Source organism: Martes martes, assembly GCF_963455335.1.
Source record: "Martes martes genome assembly, chromosome: X".
NCBI classification, from domain to species: Eukaryota; Metazoa; Chordata; class Mammalia; order Carnivora; family Mustelidae; genus Martes; species Martes martes.
This window is the reverse complement of record NC_137897.1, coordinates 102,059,731-102,080,474: the sequence shown is the minus strand read 5'-3', so window position 1 is coordinate 102,080,474 and position 20,744 is coordinate 102,059,731. Positions and strand designations below refer to the sequence as shown.

General features: G+C 41.4%; 1 protein-coding gene across 3 annotated transcripts in view; it reads left to right on the top strand.

The window, feature by feature from the left end:
• AIFM1 (apoptosis inducing factor mitochondria associated 1) overlaps positions 1 to 20,744 on the top strand; it is a 33,265-nt gene that overhangs the window by 944 nt on the left and 11,577 nt on the right. The window contains exons 2-6 of one of the 3 annotated variants that reach the window (XM_080794942.1): positions 6,374 to 6,516; positions 13,643 to 13,742; positions 14,870 to 14,994; positions 15,115 to 15,245; positions 16,691 to 16,781. In XM_080794942.1, the coding sequence (XP_080651068.1) occupies positions 6,374 to 6,516; positions 13,643 to 13,742; positions 14,870 to 14,994; positions 15,115 to 15,245; positions 16,691 to 16,781 (590 nt within the window). Of the gene's footprint in view, positions 1 to 6,373; positions 6,517 to 7,732; positions 7,864 to 13,642; positions 13,743 to 14,869; positions 14,995 to 15,114; positions 15,246 to 16,690; positions 16,782 to 20,744 lie in introns of those variants that run through there. The other 2 variants (XM_080794944.1, XM_080794943.1) reach the window with 2 other exon arrangements.

Sequence of the window (20,744 nt, the reverse complement as noted above, 5' to 3'; positions counted from 1 at the left end):
CTTTATAGATAATAAATGGAGACACAGAGAGGTGAAATTATTTCCCCAAGGTCACATACCTAATTAATAGGTAGAGCAAAGGATAGTTTGCCAGTCTCTGGGCCCCTAATCCATTTGCCACAACTCTACATGCTTCCTAAATTTTGACCTCAAAAGGTTAAGAATGCATCTGATTCCCCTTTAGCCCACTGTGCATGAGATATCCACGAACTTAATCTTGAGCATGTCTTGGGCTTGCTCATTTTCAAGCTGTACAACTTAATGGGGATAATGAATTATCCACCTGAAGGAGGTGCTGGGTTTTTTTAAAATCTGTTTTGAATGACCACCTGGGGACATTCACATTTGCAATGTCAGAAGTTATCCTTGAGGCCTTTCCAATGTGGAACCACCTTCTGAGTGCTTTAAAAATAATATGTGGAAAATACTCCCTTAGAGTGTTTGCAAATGTGCATTTGAACAGTTTTTCCAGCTGCTATGCCTCAAGAAAACGTTTCCTAATTTGTGTATCTGAGGACATACCCTAAAACAAATCGTTCTTGGAACTTAAAAACCTCTGCCTTAGCTTTTAAACTAATATCCCATCTATGGTGTCATCTGTATGGATTTTATGCATTGAAATGCATTGAAATGATAGTGCTCTATGTAAGCTGTATAGAAATTTACACAGAAACGTAGGTAACCTGAAGATTTTCATCCATACTAGCCTTTCAGACTTTGTGTGCTTATTTTGATTAGAACTCACAACTTTTACCAGCGCTCTGAAGCCTAACCAAAAGTTCTTATGTAAATAAGTATGGATTTTTAAAGTTATCTTGATTTATTAGATATTTGAAGGTGGTTGGTGATATTAGAACTACTGAAAAATACAGACTCAAAATGGTTTTTTCCACTGCATGATTTTGTTTGAAGACAGTCTGCTGTAGAATATATTTTGACTTCTTGACATAACCCATCCATCTCTTTGCATACACTTATTCTTTGTCCTTTGGACATCATATGCCTTTAGAAATGGGCGAGATGGGGTTACAATTCAAAAAGAAATGATTCTGCCATTTTTAGGAACTAACCCTGTTTTGTAGCTTGATTACTAATTGCTTATAGTCTAATTTCTTTTTTCACATTGTAGCAACTGCCATATGTTTTTGCCTAGATAGGGGAGAGGCGCTTTTTGTTTATGTGCCGTTTCCCCTTCTCTTATTTCTCCTCCCATCTCTACTTCTTTGTCAGGATGTTAGCAAACTTGACATCCACCTTGAAATGATCTCATCCACATCTGTCAGCATTGTCAGGTTCATTTTCATTATATGCTGCCTTTTGCCTTAAAACCTAATTGTTATTACTTGTTTACTTACTTTATTTGGATGCTCTGCCTCTTTCCAGAAATGATTGAAGGCGATTGATAGTGACTACTTTATATCTGCATTCGGCACTGAGGAGCAGATAGGTTAAGTAATAGATATTTTCTGTTCTGTGGTATTTTATTTGGTTACCAAACATTGTGCTGCCCATGTGATCAAACTGATCACTGACCCCTGACCTGAGGGTCAAATGTTTAAACATTTTTCTCTACTCAGAATCCTTCTCACCTCCCTAAAAAGGAAACTGGACTCCTCGTGGGCAAGGATCCAGACTCCTGGGAACTGCCAAAAGACACTTTTTCTCCGAAGCCTAGAAGATGAGCCCTTCCCCACTTTTTCTGCTGAGGCAAAGCTTTCCAGAAGAAAATCTGTGGCAAGTCAGCCTTTTCTGCATCCAGTTAATAAGTTGTATTTTCTAGACATTTCCTAACATTTTAAGGGAGTTGTTACATATTGTAACTTTTTTCTAGATCATGTTTCCAAAAGTTACCTGGCCCAGTAAATCAAGTAGAGAGCTGACCCCAAACCTACTGAATGAGAATGTCCTGGAAAGAGCCCTGGGAATTTTTATTTTAACAGGCCCTTGATGTAATTCTTATGATCAGGCAAGTTTAGAAAATACCGTTTTAAGGCTTAAACAGATTGAGCAACCTTATGTCTCTTGTGATTTGTATTAAGCCCATTTTCTGATACTCAGAATAATAGCAGCCGTTGTCCCCTCCTATACTACACACTACCTGAGACCAAGGATTAGGTCCTGTTTTTGTGTCCTCAGTGCTTTGGATAGTCTCTGGCACATGATAAATTCTTAGTAGCTGAACCCTAGTACTGTGAAGGACTTAACTTTGTAGAACACAGTGAGATTGCTTTTTTGTCATCTAAATCATTTTTCTTCTTGTGCCTTTATTCAGTGGTTCACACTACACTCTAGTTATTACTACTGTGATTCATCTCAAATAACAGCAAGGGTGATGCTAAAGAAAAGTTGGGGAGATGATAAAGGGATATAGTTGCTGCATTCCTTACAGAGGTACCTAGTTACAGTGGACAGGTCATGTAGGCTTGTCCTGTCTTGTGTTTTATCCATGTCAAAAACAGTTTGACATCCAGAAAACAAGACTCAAGAGCACATGGACCTCTTAACTATTTGAGAATCCTAGGAGCCTCGACAGTGTGGATGTATTTCTGGAAAAGGCTTTCTGGGAGTATGAAAAAAACCAGGAGATTATGAAATCTACAGAAGTGAACTTGCTAATTTAGGTACTATTCTAATGCTAGTCAGTAGTGTTTGAGGTTACTAATTCATTATTAAGCAACCTGAAATAAATGAGACCTGGCTAAACTTCTTTGCAAAGAATTCTTCAAATGTGCAATCCTTATCATAGAATTGGAAGGAATTTCTGTTTCCTTCCTTCCTTAATTAGTCCAACAAATATTTATCGAGCAAACACCTACTATGTGTTAGGCACTCAATACAATTATAACAAGAATTGAATCCTTGAGCAATTTAGACAGCAATACTGTATTCTAGTCAGACTTCCTAAGAGACTAGATCTTAATTATTCCAGCCACTAAAAAGAAATGATAATTATGTGATAGAGGTGCTAATTATTGCTACAATGACAATCATAATATAAATGTGTCAAATTAAAAAAAAATTAAATCCCAAGTGTGGGGAAGAAAGTGCCACCTTGGGGCGCCTGGGTGGCTCAGTGGGTTAAAGCCTCTGCCCTCAGCTCAGGTCATGATCCCAGGGTCCTAGGATCGAGCCCTGCATTGGACTCCCTGCTCAGCAGGAAGCCTGCTTCTCCCTCTCCTGCTCGCCCTGCTTGTGTTCCTTCTCTCTCTGTCTCTCTCTCTGTCAAATAAATAAATAAAATCTTAAAAAAAAAAAAAAAAGAAAGAAAGTGCCACCTCTCTGTGTGGTCTGACTGTGGAAAATCTAAAGGAGAATCTGAAAGAGACTGGTGCTGTAATGAGAAGTCAAGGAGTGAGTTGGCTTCCCACCCAAGCAAGACAAGTGAAAAGACATGTTTAGCCATGATATGAAGTTTTCTAGAATCTTGAAGCAATGGGGGAAAGGTGTAGGAGTAATTTTATGGGTAAAAGAAAACTGGGGGCGGGAGGCAGGGAATATAAACATCCATATAACACTTAAACCACCTCTTACAAAATTAAAGTCACTTGGTAGGTATGTAAAAATTCAGTTTCTCTTTTTTTATTAATTTTTTAATTAACATATAATGTATTATTTGCCCCAGGGGTACAGGTCTATGAATCGTCAGGCTTACACACTTCACAGCATTCACCATATCACATACCCTCCCCAGTGTCCATAACCCCAAAAAATTTGGTTTCTTAATAATAATAGTATATTACATTTCTTTTCCGGCAATAGTTTAAATGTTAACCAATTTACTTTTTTAAAAATTAATTTACGGGGCGCCTGGGTGGCTCAGTGGGTTAAAGCCTCTGCCTTCGGCTCGGGTCATGATCCCAGGGTGCTGGGATCGAGCCCCGCATCGGGCTCTCTGCTCAGCAGGGAGCCTGCTTCCCCCTCTCTCTCTGCCTGCCTCTCTGCCTACTTGTGATCTCTGTCTGTCAAATAAATAAATAAAATCTTTAAAAAAAAAATAAAAAAATAAAAATTAATTTACTTTGGGGCACCTGGGTGGCTCAGTGGGTTAAGCCTCTGCCTTCGGCTCAGGTCATGATCCCAGAGTCCTGGGATCGAGCCCCACATCAGGCTCTCTGCTCAGCAGGGAGCCTGCTTCTCCCTTCCTATCTGCCTGCCTCTCTGCCTACTTGTGATTGCTCTCTCTGTCAAATAAAAAATTAAATAAAAAAAAATTAAAAAAAAATAAAAATTAATTTACTTTTAAATGTCTTTTTTTTTTCTTTCTGATAAATCAAGGCAGAAACTGCTGAACTTTCCCAAATCTACACTCAGTTTTATCTGTGAAAAGCGAGCAAAAACAGAATAAACATACTAGTATTACATTAAAACAAAGTTGTTGCATCTGGATTTAGGATCTTCTAGAAATTTTTTGAACTACTTATTTTCAGTAAATAAACTTGGGGTAGAGGTGGGGGGACACAACTAAATTCATGGAACTAAACCACATGGGATTTTTTTCTACCCAGTTTCATTTACCAAGCTCTGAAAGTTGTCAGTCTCTACTTCTGGTGCTTAATCATTTTATGGGTTTCTGAAAATCAAAAGCTTGCCCAGATCAAGATAAGCTTCTCCATCCTTGCACGTTTTCATTTTCATGACTTGTTATTTCCAAATATAAACCATTTTTTTTCATGTGGTGATGAAGGATTCTAAAGCAGGTAAGAAATAAAAGTAGTAAAGAAAAATACATTTTCACTTCTAAGGGTGTAGGTTTATAGTCTCTTTTCTGTAATTCAGAAATGAAAATAGAACCAAAAATCAGGTTTTTATAACTCATTTGCCACTGAAACCTGACCTAAACTGGACAGAAAGGCTCCTTATAATCTTTCGTTCATCCCACTCTGAAATTTTTCATGGAGACATTAATGTGTGTGACTGTGGATTGCTGCTTTTTACTGTACTGGGTGTTATTTACTGTATGGTATATATACTATATACTTAAAACCAAACAATTCTGAGTTCTGGAATATCCATGTTCCCAAGGATTTCAGGTAAGAGACTGCAGACCTGGTTTGGACTTGTTTTTACTCTTCTGTGCCCTGAAATTGTGAAAGCAAGGGGGAAAGCTCCATATTTCTAATATGAAATGCTACTTCTGTTGCCTATTCTGTTTACCTTTTAATGCTTGGTCAGACCAGGAATCTACCTCTAGACCGTTGGTTCTCAAAGCAGGATAAGCATCACCTGGGAACCTGTTAAAAATGCAAATTCTTGGGCCCCCATTCTAGATATCCTGAGTCAAACTCTGGGGGTGAGTCTGGCCATCTGTGTTCTAACAAACACTCCAGAGGGTTCTGATACATGTTCAAGTATTAGAACCACTGCCCTAGATCAGAATTGGCAAATTGCAGCCCACAGGCCAAACCCACGTGCTGTTGTATGCAAGCCCCTTGAGCTAAGATTGGTTTTTACATTTTTTTAAGTGGGTGAAAAAAATTAAAAATAACTTTTGAGACACATGAAAATTACTTAAACTCCACATTTTGGTGCCCATAAAGTTTTACTAGAAGACAGCCGTGCCCGTTCATTTATAAATTGTCTGTGGCTGCTTTTGCACAACATCAGCAGAGACCATATGGCCTGAAAAGCTGAAAATATTTACTATCTGCTCCTCTACAGAAAGAGTTTGCAAACCCCTGCTCTAAGTCATAATCAACATGAGGAGTATCATAAGCAGAGAAGGTAGTAGTACAGAGACCTTCCTTCATTTCCATGTGTGAGAGCTGTTCTAATCATCAGAAATTCTTTAGTTCTTTGGAAAAGATAAATCCACTTAATTTTTTTTTTAGTTTTGTGCTTTAGCATTTCTATCTTCCAGGATACGTTAGCTTTCATGAAAGACTGAACTGTGTTCTGGTTAGGTTGTGCTGCAGGGTTTTACTATTTTGTGCAAGGTTTGAGCCAGCTCTTTAAATTACCCCTTACATGGTGGTTATAATGCCCCCAGGTGGTCTGTAGTTAACTTTTTGTATCTGTTCAGCCATCTCTCTGTGATTACTTCATTTATGGTGAGGATGTGAAGAGAGAAGTGTTTTGATGAACTGCCCATTTGTTTTTCATTATCTTTTCTAGGAAGCTGTGAATTTCCTCCCTGGGCAGCATTAAATTATACTCCTATTAAAAACTCCCAACAATTAAAGTGTGTGGAATCTGATATCTGCAGTTATTTGTACAGTTTTGATTACTTTTTTTCTTAGTCATTTAAAAGTGAACATCATGCAGCCCAGTAGGCAGTAAGTCTTTACGTGTACAATGCAATGCCCTCTAGTCATAAACATGTATTAACTATTTTATTTTTGTATGTGTGTGTGTCTTAATAAATTGTGTTCCTTAGGCAACTTGTTCCAGCGATGGCATGTTCCTCTAGAACTCCAGCTGACAAGACAAATGGCTAGCTCTGGTGCATCAGGGGGCAAAATCGATAATTCTGTGTTAGTCCTTATTGTGGGCTTATCAACAATAGGAGCTGGTGCATATGTAAGTAGAAAAGCGGCTTGTGTAAAGAAGCTGCCAAACAGCTCCCATTAGTAGACTCGGTACTACTCTGCTTTGAAACTTTTGCAACTAATTCCCCTTTCTCCTTTTGGAAAAATTTCCAAAAGCCTTCTTTAAAGTGCCTACTGTCTAATAATCCTGTGAGAGCCAATTTGGGAATGACTGAAATTTAATCTCCTGTTGGTTAGCTTTGCTCTTTTCACTTGTCTTTTTACTCATTACTTGAAAGCCACTGTGTTTTTCTTAGATTTGACTAATCCACAAAATTGTACCTTTTCTCTTGGATATGACGTACTAACCTGTGAATAGGTGAGAATTCATTGCAGCTCCTTAGCACAATATTTGATTTCGCCCCATTCATCAAATATTTTATTTTTTCCTCAGCTTGGGATAGGCATTAAACAACAATAACAACAGCTTTCAGTCCAAAATATTAAGTCCTCCTAAAAGAAAAGCTATCCCTGAATCTCACCCAAAGAATCTCACCCAAAGACTAAATTATAGAAGTTGGCCTAGTATCTCCAATTTTAGAGTGAAATTTGTGTGAGGTGAGAAATACGGTTTTAAATGCTATGTAATATTAACACAGTTATATCTCCTTAAATGAACTCTGAGCAGCTTAGTTGGTCACAGAGGAATTACTCTGTGGTGCTCTTTTCTTTTCTTTTTTTTTTTTAACTTAGCAGGGTTTACTGTGACTAAGCAGATCAGTCTAAAGTTGGAGCATGTAAGGTTGAGTGAACCAACTTAGATAACACCTAATAACACCGTTGATTGAAGGAAGCTGTTTGTTTCACTCCCCAAGAGCAAATGGTTGGATACCATTATAATTTTAGTTCTTTCCACATTGGTAAGACGGTGAAATTATCTCGTTCCTTGGTCACTAGGTTATGAAACAGGGAGGTGAAAACGACTTGAAGTTATGTAGATTGTCATTCCCTCACCTGACTCCCAAATGCACAAAGAGACAGTTTTGGCCAGTTGTGAATCAGCCCAGAGTAAGCAGGTGAGCTCTGTCCACTAACAGACTCTGGGGAAGTACACATCCTCCTGCAGTCCTGGAGCAGCACTTTTTTCTTTTGTAGCACAGGGTAACCAAAAATGCTTCCCTGCCTTTGTGTTGAATGTTTCTTCATTAATACTTAGTGCTTTTTCTATTTCCTTTTTGTTTCTTTCTTGGCCTTATCTTTACCTACAGTTGTGCAGTGTCATCATCTAGGATCCCCTTCTAGATCACTAGCGTCTACAGGTGCTTCTGTGAAAGATGGCAGCAGCCTAGTATACTTCTTAATTGTAGGAGCAACAGTCACTGGGGCAGGAGTTTATTATGTAAGATGCTTACACTAAAATATATTTCGGGGTAGGGTGGGTGAGACCATGGCACTAATGAAAACTTGATCCATTAGAATACAACGAAATATTCACAGCATGTGCTTTCTAAGTATTTATTAAAGGGACATTGTCAGTCACTAGGAAGCCCTCAAACCCCATCTTTCAAACTGTTGGAAGTCCTAACATATATGTAAAGCCATACATTTAATGATTATTTTTAAATCCTCATCATTAACCCTTCCTTTGAAACTTTTACTGAGTTCATAATTCTTTTTAAGATGCTAAATTATATTGTGCTTTAGTGCTGCATACCTAACAAGATGGTCTCAAAGAGTAAATGTCAAATAAGCAAGTAAAAGTAACCTGAATACCATCCATTTTGGATCCTTTTAGGTAAAATGTCATTTTTGTGTTTTGTCAGAAACAATCAACCCTGCTTTTATTGTGAAAAGGCATTTTATTGAATGCTTCTGAGGAGGTCCAAAAAGCCACAGAATGCAATATTCTCCCCACCCACCCCAGCCTCTGTTTCAAAGTAAATTCATTTGGCAGTGTCCCTTTTGTAATCTCTAATTTGGTCAAACTAGTGGCTGAAGTGGTACAAGCTAACACGTTCGTGTAGACTGCTGTGGTAAATGCCTCTCATTCATAATTTAGATACTACCCTCTGAGCCTTACCGCTTCCATTTCCTAGCTCTCGACTTTTGCCATCAGTTCCACCTCATTCATTCAAAAATAGATGTAAAGTGTTTGCATCTGATACGTTTGTAACAGCTGAAACCTATTAAACCTCTGGTTTATGTTGCTGTACCAGAGTTGGATGGCCTTCACAGAGCTGGCCAGGCAAATCTCTTGATGCCAGGCCACAAGACAGGGCCACAAGTCACTGTTGCTTTCTTCCGCCTTGGAAATATCTACGAAGCGCAAGTTCCTCTCAAGCCATTCACTTAAATGCCTCATTGCCCTCTGTGTTTATCCAACACTGGTAATAGTAAAGCTACTAGATTATAGTGGTTTCAGGTTAAATGATAAGCTTTTGTCTACCTACAACTGTTACTGAACTATTCTGTAAAGTTTTATATTGGGTTTTAAGTCATTTCAAATGTGATCTGAGGTAGCTTAGGTTTTTAATCCTCTGAAATTGGTCATAGTCTCACAAGAACCGTTACAACTATGGAGAGATTTGATGAGATATGGCTCTAAGCTGTTTAGTGTTTGTTAGCCTGCTCTGACTGCCATAACAAAATAGCACAGATTGGGTGGCTTAAACAACAGAAATGTATTTTCTCACACTCTGGACACTGGAAGTCCAAGATCAGGCTGCCAGCATGGTCAAGTTCTGGTAGGAGCTCTCTCCTTGGCTTGATCACCTTCTCCTATGTCCTCACACAGGAAAGAGAGAAAGAGGGTGAGCATGAGCTCTGGAGTCTCTTATTCTTTTTTTTTTAAATTTTTTTAAAATTTATTTGACAAAGATAGATCACAAGTAGGGAGAGAGGCAGGCGGAGAGAGAGCTGAGCAGAGAGCCCAATGCAGAGCTCGATCCCAGAGATCATGACCTGAGCCGAAGGCAGAGGCTTAACCCACTGAGCCACCCAGGTGCCCCTGGAGTCTCTTATTCTTATAAGGGCACCAGCCCTATCGGATTAAGCCCTCCACTTATTTAACTTTTATCATCTCCCTAATGCCCCATCTGCAGATACCATCACATTGGGACTTAGGACTTCAACCTATGAATTGGAGGGGGACACAGACATTCAGTCCACAGTGGTGTTCCTTCATAACCTTTCTCTCTCACATGAGGAAGTGGTCCTAATTTGAGTACAAATACTACTTTAGCGACTCCTGAGTTGGGAGCTCTTTACCACCACCCCCACCAACCCTCCAAAACTATGAGAGCAGAACTAAGGAACAAGGGAAATTTTTCTGAAATGTTTGCTCCGGGTCTGTACTTTTTTTTTTTTAAGATTTTTTTTAAGACTTTATTTGTTTATTTGAAAGAGAGTGAGTGAAAGAGAGCACAAGCGGGGGAAGAAGCAGCGGGAGAGGGACAAGCAGACTCCCCACTGAGGAGGGATCCCAGTGTGGGACTCCATCCCAGAACCCTGGGATCATGACCTGAGCCAAAGGCAGACATTTAAGTAACTGAGCCACCCAGGTGCCCCTAGATTTTTATTTACTTATTTGAGAGAGAGAGGGAGAGAGAACGCAAGCAGAGGGGAGGGGAGAGGGAGAAGCAGACTCCCCACTGAGCAGGGAGCAGGACACAGGACTCTGGATCATGACCTGAGCCAAAGGCAGACCCTTAACCAACTGAGGCACCCATACACCCCTGCGGTCTGTACTTTAAACGAGTGGTTTTTATGTTTTTCACCATAGTTCACAGAAAATTATGTTTTATCTGGCAACCCATTATATAACTATAAATACATAAAACTCAAAATTTAACACTTAGTAGGTGTGATATACTTTGATAGTTTTATTCGTGTTTTTTTAAGATTTTATTTATATGACAGATCACAAGTAGGCAGAGAGGCAGGCAGAGAGAGGAGGAAGCAGGCTCCCTGCTGAGCAGAGAGCCCGATGTGGGGCTCGATCCCAGGACCCTGAGATCATAACCTGAGCTGAAGGCAGAGGCCCCAACCCACTGAGCCACCAAGGCGCCCCTTATTCCTGTTTTTTTTTTTTAAGATTTTATTTATTTATTTGACAGACAGAGGTCACAAGTAGGCAGAGAGGCAGACAGAGAGGAGGAAGCAGGCTCCCTGCTGAGCATAGAGCCCAATGTGGGGCTCCATCCCAGGACCCTGGGATCATGACCTGAGCCGAGGCAGAGGCTTTAACCCACTGAGCCACCCAAGCGCCCCTTATTCCTGTTTTTTAATGCTGATTATAACTTTACTTAATTGATTTTACAGTCCCTAATGGGTTGCAACCTCAATTTGCAACCACTGATTTGAACGGCACTTCTTTGGCTTAGGCTGCAAATAGGAACTCCTGATTGGCGTGGATGTGGGCATTCCTCCTCATCTTGCTTGTGACTTTCTCTAGGACTGTAGACAGATCTGATCTCAGTCCTATTATTTGTCAGTGAGCAGAGCCTAAGTGGCCTTTAGACTATTTTTTAAAGATTTTATTTGTTTATTTGACAGGCAGAGATCACAAATAGGCATAGAGGCAGGCAGAGAGAGGGGGAAGCAGGCTCCCTTCAGAGCAGAGAGCCCAATGCGGGGCTTGATCCCAGGATGCCAATGCTGGGATCATGACCTGAGCCTAAGGCAGAGGCTTTAACCCACTGAGACCTTTAGACTATTTAATGAGATTTAGTATTGGGGCCCTTTGCCCAACTTGTTCAACTGGTTGTTCAACTGGTAAAATCATATTGCCTCATTAAAGGACTTTTTTCCTTTCAGATTTCTTTAAGGCAAATAAACACCACCATATTACTCTGTTTAGAAACGTCTCCAGTGATATTTTTCACAGATTTGTAGTTTTTCTTAATCCGACATGTATTCATATCACTAATTTAAAATCTGTGCAAACTTGAAATACAGTAACACTTGGGGGAAAAGTAACTTTTTATTTAGTATGTCTATAAACATTTTTATATCAGAATATTTACTTAAAAACCAGATATATAGGGGCGCCTGGGTGGCTCAGTGGGCTAAGCCTCTGCCTTCGGCTCGGGTCATGATCTCAGGGTCCTGGGATCGAGCCCCGCATCGGGCTCTCTGCTCAGCAGGGAGCCTGCTTCTCTCTCTCTGCCTGCTGCTCTGCCTCCTTGTAATCTCTCTCTCTCTCTCTGTCAAATAAATAAATAAAATCTTAAAAAAAAAAAAAACAGATATATAAACAGGTATATAAATATATGACAACCCTCATTTTTGTCCTTTCTCCATTAAACCTCAAGATATTTGGTGTGTGTGTGTATACACATACATACATATACATCTGCTCTACTCACATGTGAAGCTCTTGGGTCTAGCTTTTTTGATCTCTCTCTAGAGATAGAGATCTAGATTATCTCTAGATAAATCTAGGGATCTAGATTTTTTGATATCTCTCTCCATCTGAACATGGCCCCAGTTTATTTCTCTGTTCACTCATGTTGACTAGCTTAAGCCAGCTCTTTAGGTAAAATTCCCTTTCTTAAAAGAAATTTTTTTTAGGTGTGGTTAAATACTGGAATTGTGTATAGTATCTGATGGCGAGGTAAAAACTTTTTTCCAGAAATTGATGTCAGTTGAATTCAGTTTATTAATGTGATGAATTTAGTGGTGAATTCATGGAATGCTAAGCCGTTCACTTTCAATATACTGTACTTAATTTTCTAACCCATTCATACCATATGTTAGATATTTCCAGGCTGAAAAATGTTAAGTCCACGTCTTAGGGTCCAGTTTCCTCATTACAGCCCACTGCCTAATGTGCTGCTCTGTAAAGGGCTCATAGAAATATTCTTCAGGGGTGCCTGGGTGGCTCAGTCAAGTAAGCGTCTGCCTCTGGCTCAGGTCATGATCCCAGGGTCCTGGGATTGAGCCCCACGTCAGGGGCCCTGCTCTGTGGGGAGCCTGCTTCTCCCTCTTCCTCTGCCTCTCCCTGCTTGTGTTTGCTCCCTCTCTGTCAAGTAAATAATAAATGAAATCGTTTAAAAAATATTCTTCAGACATGTTTTGTGACACTTCTGATGTCCTTACTTTCTCCTCCAATTAGTTAATGACCTGTGATTTCAGTTACCATCAGTTACTTAAATTTTCATCTTGTTGAGCCTTTGGGGTACAAAAGAGCAGAAGTAATTAAAACAAGTCATTCTTGCCTGCTCTTTTTAAAATCTCCAATAAACTCACTGTATATTAAAAAAAAAGTCATAATGCTAATAGACCCTTCTTCAAGTTGAACAGCTAGGGAAGATACAGATTTGAAATAGGTGATTAAGCAAGGTGTTTGACTCTTGGTAAATATCTAAGTGTCAAAAGCAGGATAGACCATTGAGGGAAAGATGAGTTACTCTATAAGACTAGGAAACAGGCATCATGTTTCAGGGCATTAGCAGAGTAGCCAGCAAAACTTGGGACGTCTACCAAGAACATATAATGTCCCAGAACTGTATAACTTGGTTTCACAGCTAGTATCCACCGTAGTCCAAAACCCCTTTTACAAAATTTAACCCTGGGGCTCCTGGATGGCTCAGTCGGTCAAGTCTTTGACTTCAGTGCAGGTCATGATCTCGGGGTTCTGGAACTGAGCCCCACATTGGACTCCCTGCTCAGCAGGGAGTCTGCTTCTCCCTCCCCCTCTGCCACTCCCCCCAACCCTGCTCATGCTATCTCTCTCTTTCTCTTAAAAATAAATAAAACCTTTAAAAATAATAAAAGTTTATCCCCTTATCCTTCTAGTATAAAATGATTTTCTTAAAAACAAAGATAAAAAAAGATGGTAAAGACTGTTTATGAGGGGAGGAAAGTCATTCAGGTATTCATGAATATACATTTGTTGATTTTCTTTTTTTCTTTAGCTGTACCTTCAGACTTAAATATAAGGAAAATTCTTTACATAGCTCCTAAGGAAATTTGAAGCTGGAACCTTTTCATCTGCATGCCTATGTTCTTTCTAGACCAAGTGTGTACATACCCACTATTTTTTTCTTGAGAAAATAATTTTAACATAGAACTTACTTCATGTAGACAAAAGCTTCTCATTTAATTAAAAGATAATGATATTACTTATGGTATGAGCTAGATTTATGATGATGTTTTCTCCATGTTTGGATCTGCAGGCCTACAGGACTATAAAAGATGATCAAAAAAGATATGATGAAAGAATGTCAGGGTTAGGGCTGACACCAGAAGAGAAACAGAAAAGGGCCACATCACCTGGTGAGTACTATTTGAGACTCAATATATGGAGGGCAAGTTAAAAACAGTTTGGGTGCTGTGCTTTACATATGTCTTACAGACGTGACGATGCTGTGAGATTGTAAGTTTACAGAAACTGTGGAATTACCCCAGACCTGGGAGCAATTTGTTAAGGTATTTGACTGGAATTAGAGTTTGAGAATAGTCCCTAATGATGATTGTGATGGGTATATATATATATATATATATATATATATATATATTAGACTCTTAAAAAGCAAGTTATAAACTCAGAAGACAAGATTGGTGAGGAAAGTTATTGGAAAAGACATAAAGCCCCTTTTTTTTTCAATGAGAAAATTCTTTTGGTCTGTTTTTTTCCCCTTTAGAGTCTTTGGAGTTTTCAAGTTGTTAAGGATATATTTGTTTTCCTAAAGCATATAGCACTAGCCGTCACTTCTATCCCCAAAACTGGCTTGATTTTTCAGAGAGGAATGTTTTAATCCCTTAATAAGCCCCACAACTCTGGGTGGGTGATTTATGTTGCTTTCTTCAAAACACTTCCTTTTTCTTAAACATTGTGTGATAATCCCCAATTGACCTGCTGGGTTTCCCCCCTTTACTGCTAACAAAAGGTGAAACTGAAGTTGGTATTTTTCTGTTGGTCATTAGGAAGTTAATGGGAAGAGGAGAAGCTTTCTGATACATACTTTCTAATGTATTTTAGAAATAGCTAGACATTTAAGCTAGGTTCTAGTTCTGACAGACATAATGGATGAATGATGTTGGCCAAATCATTTGCCTCTTTGGGGGTTATTTTTCACTTACGAAATGAAAAAGATACTTGCTTTTCTTGTCCCATCAGGCTGCTGTGAAGTTTGTCAAGATTAATGTAGGTACAGTGTTTGCTACCTCTATGTGTAGGATTGAAACAAGTGCAAGGTGATTTTTTTTTTCTTTATGGTGGCAAGGAGAGGCGCCTGGCTGACTGGCTCAGTTGGAGGAGCCTGCGACTCTTGATCTTGGGGTCAGGAGTTGAAGCCCCATGTTGGGTGTAGAGATGACTAAATAAATAAATAAACTAAATAGTGGCAAGGAGTCATCTGAGATTTTTAGAAAATTCATCCTGTCTGGTGTGTTGCTTACAGCTTCAGAAGGAGAACCAGTTCCTCAAGTCAGGGTACCGAGTCACGTTCCATTCCTGCTTATCGGGGGAGGCACCGCTGCTTTTGCTGCAGCCAGATCCATCCGGGCCCGGGATCCTGGGGCCAGGGTAAGGCACACACTCTTCTGCCTGGCTAGTAGTCTGCTAGCACTTAGCCAGGGGCAGCACTTTGACATCTGCCTCTTAAATGACTTGGCTGTGATGAGTATCATTATTTTCTATCCAAAGGTCCTGATTGTGTCTGAAGATCCTGAGCTGCCATACATGCGACCTCCTCTTTCAAAAGAACTATGGTTTTCAGATGATCCAAATGTCACAAAGACGCTGCGATTCAGACAGTGGAATGGAAAAGAGAGAAGGTGCGTTCACTTCCGTAAAATGGGCCTGACCGGCAACTTGAACGAAGCACAGGGCATTGGTCAAGAGTCTGCACAGACCATGTGTGGCGCATAGGAGAGCCGCCTTGGCTGCACACCGGAGTCCACTGTGGTGCACACTCGGCACGGCATAGAGGCAGCAGGCTCCCGTGGCAGGCGTCCTGGATCCTGTTACCCGATCTGCCAACGAGTGCAGCTGTAAGGTTGGCCTCTGCAGGACTAATGCGCCTATTTCCAGGACCTTTCTGTTAGACTTCTGCCATGAAGATCAGCTTGGCTGTGTTGTCACTTCCTTATGTTACACTTAACCGAGGCGTCTCCAGTAAAAGCAAAAGACAAGACACTGTTCTCTGGCATTTTCCTTGACACCCTAGCAGGCATGCAGAATTGTTGTAGTAGAGTGGCAACACCGTTGGGAAGAGCCTCTTTATTAAAATGTTTGCCTGAAAGACTTGGAAAGATGGGTCCAGAAGCCTTCTCTCTCTGTAGGACTCCATGCATCTCTTGATTCCAGTACCATGTTTTTGGGTTCCAGTTTTTTTCTTACTAGTGACCCCTTTGATACTGGACTAAGTTTTACAGATCTACCCACCTTCCTCATCCCCATTAGCATGTTCTATTCTCAAGCAGGATGCATACTGTCAATTACGTTAGCTATCCCTTAATTAGTATCTCACAGCTAATGTGTGCTCTTTGAGGCAGAGTCCTCTCAGGAGCTAGACCTAGCTATCCTTTCACTGGCACCATTCTGAACAACTCATTTAGGTGGATGTGTGAATACCAGCTCCCTGGGTGGTGTTCTTGTTTTAATTTGGGGGTGGGGGTTTGTTATTTTCTTTCAGATTTATTTAAGAAAAAGAGAGTGTGCAGTGGACAGAGGGGCAGGGGGAGAGAGAGAATCTCAAGCAGACTCTGTGCTGAGCACAGAGCCTGACACAAGGCTTGATCTCATGACTCTGAGATCATGATCTGAGCCGAAATCAGGAGTCAGACGCTCAACCAGCTGAGCCACCCAGGCGCCCTTTCTTGTTCTAATTTTGAACCTAAATCCAGAGCAGGGTTTCTCAACCTTGGTGCTGTCGGCATTTAGGGCTGGATAATTCTTTGTTGTGGGGGCTGCTCTGTGCATTGTAGGATGTTTAATAGCATCCTTGGCCTCTACCCACTAGATACCAGAAGACTCCCTCCCCCTAAGCTGTTACAGTCAAAAGTGTCTCTAGACATTGCCAAATTGCCCCCAGGTGAGAACCGCTAGTCTAAAATACCTCTGTGTAAATAAGTCATGACCAAGATTTAGTGGGCTTGGAAACTTACTCTGCAAAATGTTCCTAAAAGTTTTCATGATTGAAACAACTTTACTAAAGCTATGGGGGAAGTTGATGGCAGTTCCAGGTGTTTATGGTATTTTCTCCCTCTTCTCTGTACAGCATATATTTCCAGCCACCTTCTTTCTATGTCTCTGCTCAGGACCTGCCTCATATTGAGAATGGTGGTGTGGCTGTCCTCACTGGGAAGAAGGTGAGCTACTAAGCCATTTCCCTTGTCAAACTCCATGTGGGCCATAAGAATGGAGACTTGTATTCCCACTACCATTTATGTCTGTCCTGCCACTGTAGTTCATTAAAGAAGGATCGAGTCATTTTAGATTTGCTCTTGCCTGTCTTCACTGCTTATTATTTCTTCCTGGGGGAAGCACTAATCTCAAAGCCTAGAGTAGCTTGTCAACTAAACTTTCCCAGGGAAGTCAAACCACTGGGGTCATTGACCCTGAATCTGTTCCTTCTCCAGATTTGCTCCTCTGCCCTTCCTTTGTCTTCCTATTTTCCACACTAACATTTCTTTGGGATTATTGATGACAAGAGATTGACAGCGGTATATTATTCAGGGTAGTAAAATAATTTAGGCATTATGTCAGCATGGGAAATATCGTTAGACTTTACAAAGGTGAATGCCCGAGTAGTGGGGGCAGTTACTGGAGGGCACTTGTGGGGTCCAAGGTGGGTTTTGTTTTGCTGTGTTATGTTTCATTTTTGTTAATGGGAGGTGCTAGAGTGTATTTGTAAACTAATGGCGGCGTTCTAGTGGAGAGGGAAGGGTTATCAGAAGGAGCAAAGTCCAGAGTAGATGGGATCCAGAGCACAAGTGGAGGAATTGACCTTTGCTAGGCATAAGCCTGCTTTTTCTCTAAGGAGACATAGGCAGATGAGGTGGATATAGGTTTATGGATAAGCTGGTAATGAGACGTTAGGTATTAAGTATGCTCTCTGTGTAAATAACACACAGGCCCTGCCCTCTAGGGCCTAACAGTATTTAAGCAAAAACGAACAGATAATCGTAACACATAGATATGGAGTAAAAAAGATAGGCACAGTGTATTGTGGGAATTACTGGGAAACAAGCCCAGTATAGAGGTGATTTCAGGGAAGGCTTCCTGAAGGATGAGGTCTTATAGGATGGAAAATTGTATGGAATGACGAAGAATTCACCAGTGGTAAGTGAAGCAAATTCAAGTAGAAAACAGCATAAGCAAAGGTATGGGGGTATGGAAAAGCACCTTTGGTGCAGAGAAACAAGCAGCTAGCTACTGACAAGCAGAAAGTATAAGCTCAAGAATGGCAAAAGATGAAACTGAGAAGTTATGCTGGGGCCCGACTGTGGAGAGCTCTCTTGTATAGAAGAACTTGACCTTTACCTCGTGGGCACTGGGGGTCTCTTGCATTTTAAACAAGGTTATAAAACAGACTGAATTTTAAGTAATCCTTTTCGCTCTGAGGAGGATGGACCAGACTAGAGGTAGACCATTTTGAAGACATTGTAATAATCTAGGCGAGAGATGATAGAGCCCAAATTAGGGCAGTAGTGGCGGTGGTGGCGGTGGTGGCAGTGATGGCATTGATGAAGTAGCAGTAACAGTAAACATAATTTTAAAATGCTTTACAGGTATTATCTCATTTTCTCATAATAATCTTATCAGGTAGGTATTATTATTGTCATTTTATAGAGAAAGAAATTGAGATTAAAAAAAGGTAACTGTGGGGCACCTGGGTGGTTCAGTCAGTTTAGTGTTGGACTCTTGATCTCAGCCCAGGTTGTGATCTCAGGGTTGTGAGTTCAGGCCCCACACTGGGGTCCACGCTGGGCCTGGAGCTTACTTTAAAAAAAATGGTCAACTAACTTGCCTATGATTATATAGCTAATATGTGGTGGAGACAGAATTTGAGCCCAAATCTGTCTGACTCCAGAATTCTGACTCCATAGCCCAAGCTCTTAATAACACCATTGTATGGCTTCCTGATAGGTGACAGGAGTGGGAGACAGACTGGAGACATGCTTAGAAGGCAGCCTCGATGGGGCTTGGTGATGGACTGAAGGTGGAACATGAGGGAGAGGGAGGAGGCAACGATGCCTTTCTGATTTCCGGCTTGTATAGTTGGTGGTGGTATAGCCCCAGCTGAGAGAGATGTTACAAGAGGAAGACCTCATTTAAGGGGAAAAGAAAACTTAGTTTTGGACTGTTAAGTGTGAAATGGAATATATTTGTGGAGATGGTCTGTGAGTTGGATAGTTGACTGTGATGCTTAGAGGAGGGATCTGGGCTCAGAGATCTGGGAATGTGTAGGAGTTAAAACCATGAGAGTGAGTGAGGCCATCTGTGGAGAACTTTGCAGTCAGAGGGGAGTGGGACAAGGATGGAACCCTGGGGAACCCAACTTTTAGGAAGGAGGCTGAAGACGAGACCACAGAGGAACTGGGAAAGAAGTTGAAGAGAAAGCCCAGGACAGGGGCTGAGCGAGGTTGGAGAGAGTTTCAAGAATGATCACATCCTCCGGGCACCTGGGTGGCTCAGTGGATTAAAGCCTCTGCCTTCGGCTCAGGTCATCATCCCAGGGTCCTGGGATCGAGCCCCACGTCGGGCTCCCTGCTCAGCGGGGAGCCTGTTTCCCTTCCTCTCTCTCTGCCTGCCTCTCTGCCTACTTGTGATCTCTGTCAAATAAATAAAATCTTTAAAAAAAAATGATCACATCCTCCTTCTTGTAGCAAAGGGGTATGGCAGGAAAAAAAATGTAAAATGAGCCATATAGACTTAAGTGGCTCAGATGTCATCGTGAAGTCAGAAAAAAGGATAAAGGACTCCTTCAAAAAGTTTAAATGAGAAAAGGGAGACACCAATTGGTAGGAGCTCGAGGAGGACGTAGAGTCAGAAGTGGGACTCTGAGGACGGGACAGACCAAAGGCGAAGTCCTCAGATGTCAGCAGAGAAGGGGGGGATGAGAGGTAACTACCAGGAGATGGTTCTGGGCAAGAAAGAAAGGGAATGGGGTTCAGGCACAGAAACAGCACAGAAAGGACACCTCATCCTGGAAGCTGGAAGGAAGGAAGTGAAGTTTTTCTTCCAGGGTTTGGGAGGCGGGAAGCCAAGGAAGATCAAATCTAATGGCTTCACTTGTTCTTGCAATAAACTAGGGTACCAGGTGGTTGGTTATCTGAGAGTGAAGAGTGTTTTGGTTGAGTTAGTGGGGTTGGGTTGAAGAGATAGCTCCCCCAAGGACAAACCAAAGGCTAAAGAAGCTACTCACCCATCCAGTCAGTTTATGTCATTGCCTCCAGAAAGCTCAGTGGAGGGCCCTGTTACATGTTTGTAGAGCTACCTGTACTGCCCTTATCAGAGCATTTCTCCCTCTTGATTGTGTATGTTAAATGGTCTGCCTTGGCTACTAGACTCTGGAGACAGGGAAGGTATCTGTTTTTCTCACCGTCATGTCCCCAACACTTAGCACAGTCCCTGACGTGGTAGGTGTTTAATAAATATGTCTTGAACTAATGGTCTCGCAGCTGGGAGAGAGGAGAGAGGAGAGCAGAGACTGGATCTCTAGTCTCTCTAACTCCAGATCTCAAGCTCTTCACCCTAAGAAAGAGGAGGGTGCGAGGAAATGCGATGCGGTAGCAGGAGAACAGTTTGGGTGATCTAGCATGCGCCCAGATTGGTTGGAATGGAACAGCCCACTGGGTAAGCGGAGAAAATCAAAAGCAAGTATGGGTGACAGCGGGACTGGAAAAAAAGCTGGAAGAATGGAAAATTGTGACCCCCAAAATGGGAAATTTAAGGTAGAAGTAGAGCTTTAAGGGATGGGATCCCGCATGTGGCTCGGAGGAAGAGGAGGAGCCACCTTCCAGCGTCTTCAGTGACTGAGGTGTGACCGGGAGGCGGCTGCATAGCGGTGACTGGCAGCATGTAGGTGGGTGTGAGGGCACACGAATCCGGAAGCCGCAGCAGTCAGCACACCTACCCCTGGGTGTGCTGGGGGAGGAGTGTAGGTGAATGAGCAGTCTCTACGTGTGAGCTGTCCTTGGCAGGAGAGCTAAGTTCTAGCGAAGGGTAGAAGGTAGACTAAATATCCTGTAAAAATGTTGAAGATGCAGGAGCGTTGTTAACAAAAAAGCAAGGTTTCCAGAAAAGCCAAGCAGAAAAGTCTGTCTCTG